Below are 3,574 nucleotides of genomic sequence, written 5' to 3'. Positions count from 1 at the left end.
ATATATATATATATATATATATATATATATTAGTAGGGGAACACCGTGGCTGGTTTTGTTTTGGAAGCAGAAGCACTCACTTTTCAGTCCACAACTCATTGGCGTGACTCGGAGTTGACCCTGAATAGTCACAGAAACATGAGCCTAGTCCCTGCAGAGCTCAAGCTTAGCTTTAACTCTGCTATTGTCACATAGTGTTCCCCAGTTAAAGGCTGCCGGTCCTCATGAAAGTCAAGAAGATGTATATGAAATGGTTGCTGTGATATTTAGTAGTCATGTTTTAAGTATAAACGTGAGGATGGTGTTAATTTTCATAATTAGGAAATATGAGTCATGATGAGGCACACCCACACATATCATTCCATATCTGTTTATCTCTACTGCTTTTTCTCACTCTTTCAATCTCTTACATACATATTCACACACTCAGTCACCCCTCGACTTTTCAGTTCTGCTCATGCTGCCAGGAGACAGTTGCGTTGTGCGGCAGGCAGCTGTTGAGTCTGGCTCCAGGTGAGCATGTTTGTGAAGCTTGCGGTGTTACAGCTGGCTGACACAGCGCTGGTCAGGGGCGCACACATACAGAGGCCTTGGGGTATCCTTCTATCCATCCATCCACCCCGTCATCAATTTACCACTGTATCCATCCATCTATCTATCTGTCCTGCACTGGATCTGTGAGCAGCTGGCCTTGTCATATAGAGTGGCAGCCCCCACCCACCTACCATTATGGAACAGTGGTACAGGGATAGGGACAATAGCAGCAGCATGATAGCATGATCCCTTTACCCCATTGCACTCTCACTGGCTTTCCCGTTAGCAGGGAAGGGTTCACTGTCAGCTGTTGGCTTAATTCACCACTCCCACTCTGTCAAAACTTGGTGTCTCCTGCCAGACTTGCTTATTTTGATTAAATCTGAACATTTCAAGAAATACAGTATGTATATTCTAAGGGTAAATTGTTTTCTTGAGTTATCTTTTAAATGATTAATTACTAGCTGTTTCATATATGAAAATTTATCATAATAGCAGAGTTGTTCAAGTCACTTATGAAGTACAGATAACAAACTCTCATCTCAACGACATCACTTGTTATACTTGTAAAAATTGTAATAATGATTTCATGTAAGCTGTTGTTTTAAAAACAGTACCAAAAGTAATTCATGTTATAAATTTGAGAAAATTACAACATCATTTTCCCAGTGAGACTGGTTTCTTGGGACTAATCAAACGGCAATCATCAATATGTGAAGTTCCTAATAATCAAACAGCTCGTGAAAACTGGAAAACCTATAAAGTCAGTCTTTGGTGTTTGTGTAGCAGCTCTGTCAAAAATAACCTTAAAACGAGTGCTATTAAATTAATCTGCATGTACAGTTGGTAATCAGGGAGTATGATGTGTTCACCATAGCATGGAGGTCAATGCGGTGGCATTTTAAGTCCAGCATTGCTGTTCAGTTATGTAGAACTGTGTTTCTTTATTTAGGATGATCCTCTGGGGAACCTGAACCTGGCTTTTGACATAGCCGAGAAACACCTGGACATTCCCAAAATGCTGGACGCAGAAGGTAATGTGTTATGAAATAGATGTACCCAATATGAGTTTTTGGATTCAAAACTTCTCATACATTTTTCTTTGAGATATGTGTTTGCAATATGAACTTCACAGTATGTGTTCATGCAAATATGTGAGGATATTTGGTCTGTTGGAGGTCTATTTCTGTCTTAAAATCACACTTGAAGAAGACTTAAAATTGGTGCTGCTTCTGTCTCCTTCCATTCTCTAAAGTAATTTTCCACTTTTTTGATTTTTGATGTTTTTTCTTCCTTTCTGCTACCTTGACTTTTCCTCCCTCTCAATGCCACAGATATCATCAACACCCCCAAGCCTGATGAAAGAGCTATCATGACCTATGTGTCCTGCTTTTACCATGCTTTTGCTGGAGCTGAGCAGGTATAGTGGTTGAAACAGTGCCCTAACCAATTTCTCTTTTTAGATTACTTCTCTATCCTTCATGAATTTCGAGAATGGTTTGATTTTGACATGTCTAATTTTGAGCAAATTTAGTATGAGGATAATGTTAAAAGAGAGACTGAGAGGATCAGTTTGAGCATGACCCACTGTGTTACTTTGCTTATGCAATAACATTACTGTTGTTCCCTGTGCTCTCAGGCAGAGACGGCTGCCAACAGGATCTGTAAGGTGCTCGGTGTAAACCAGGAGAATGAGAAAATGATGGAGGAGTATGAGAGACTGGCCAGTGAGGTAAAGCATGATTTGAAATTACATACTCAAAGCAAGATTTTGCAAAGGTTCTAAACCTAAAGTTTGTCCTCTGCCTGTTACATGGAAGCATTTCAAAGTAAAAGTACAGACGTAAGTTCAAAATCAAAAAACATCCTTCTTTCGCCATTGTGGTGATAACCTGAGACCCATGCTGAAAAAAATCATCACAATCTTCCTGACACACTGCTATCTTAACATGGAGCTCTCTTGGCTCTCCACTTATTGTTGTCCTTTCCCAGCTGCTGGAGTGGATCCGCCGCACCACTCCCTGGCTGGAGAACCGGACCCCAGAGAAGACCATGGCAGAGATGCAGCGGAAGCTGGAGGACTTCAGGGATTACAGACGCCAGCACAAGCCCCCTAAAGTGCAGGAGAAGTGCCAGCTGGAAATTAACTTCAACACCTTGCAGACAAAGTTGCGCATCAGCAATCGCCCTGCCTTCATGCCCTCTGAGGGGAAGATGGTATCTGTAAGTCCCGACTTCATATTGTTTCTCTGCTTAGAATTCAGTGTTCATGATTGTGTACACCACTGTTTGTATAAAGTCTTTGGGAAAATGCCTTAGAGGTTAAATCTTAAACATGATTAAGGAGTAACAGGTTCTAGGTTCACCCCTATTTCCAACTGCAAATAACATTTATTTATCAATTGTTCTTATTTGACAGTGTAGAATCAATTCAAAAATCTTAAGTGAATTTGTGATTTTCCATTGTCAATGTGTCTACAGGACATAGCCAGTGCATGGCAAGGCCTGGAGCAGGCAGAGAAAGGCTATGAGGAGTGGCTCCTTACAGAGATCCGTAGGTTGGAGAGGCTAGACCATCTGGCTGAAAAGTTTCGCCAAAAAGCCACCAATCATGAGAACTGGGCCAGCGGTCAGTTGTAGTTTGGCTTTTTAATTGTCTGCATTCTGGCTTTTCTATCTATCTCTCACTGCTACAGTATGTCTATGTCTGCATGTTTATCTGTTTATCTTGATTTGTTAGCGCTCCGTTCATCTACAGGCATCTGTATTCCTGATTATCTGCCTGCTTTTCAGTGTTCAAGTGTTTCCTTTAACCGTGGGTTTTGTTTAGACTTGTTCCCTAATGAGATTTGATTAAAGATTTTAGACCCTGCCCAATGCAATCAGCCTGTAGTGGGATGCAACAGTTAATTTTCTTCATCTGCAACGACCAAATAAGGCCTGTGTTTAGATCTAATCTACTAATCATCCTGTTGCGCTCTCACTCTCTCTCTCTCTCTCTCTCTCTCTCTCTCTCTCTCTCTCTCTCTCTCTCTCTCTC

At 41.2% G+C, this 3,574-nt stretch overlaps 1 protein-coding gene across 3 annotated transcripts in view; it reads left to right on the top strand.

Moving 5' to 3' along the window:
- The window catches only part of actn2b (actinin, alpha 2b), a 17,687-nt gene that overhangs the window by 7,110 nt on the left and 7,003 nt on the right, over positions 1-3,574 (top strand). For all 3 annotated transcript variants that reach the window (XM_046070688.1, XM_046070689.1, XM_046070690.1), the window contains 5 exons: positions 1,487-1,568; positions 1,869-1,954; positions 2,174-2,266; positions 2,527-2,757; positions 3,016-3,163. In XM_046070688.1, coding sequence (XP_045926644.1) covers positions 1,487-1,568; positions 1,869-1,954; positions 2,174-2,266; positions 2,527-2,757; positions 3,016-3,163 — 640 coding nt within the window. The remainder of the gene's footprint in view (positions 1-1,486; positions 1,569-1,868; positions 1,955-2,173; positions 2,267-2,526; positions 2,758-3,015; positions 3,164-3,574) is intronic.

This window comes from Micropterus dolomieu, linkage group LG15, assembly GCF_021292245.1.
Source record: "Micropterus dolomieu isolate WLL.071019.BEF.003 ecotype Adirondacks linkage group LG15, ASM2129224v1, whole genome shotgun sequence".
In the NCBI taxonomy this organism is placed as follows: domain Eukaryota; kingdom Metazoa; phylum Chordata; class Actinopteri; order Centrarchiformes; family Centrarchidae; genus Micropterus; species Micropterus dolomieu.
This window is presented reverse-complemented; position numbering and strand designations above follow the sequence as displayed.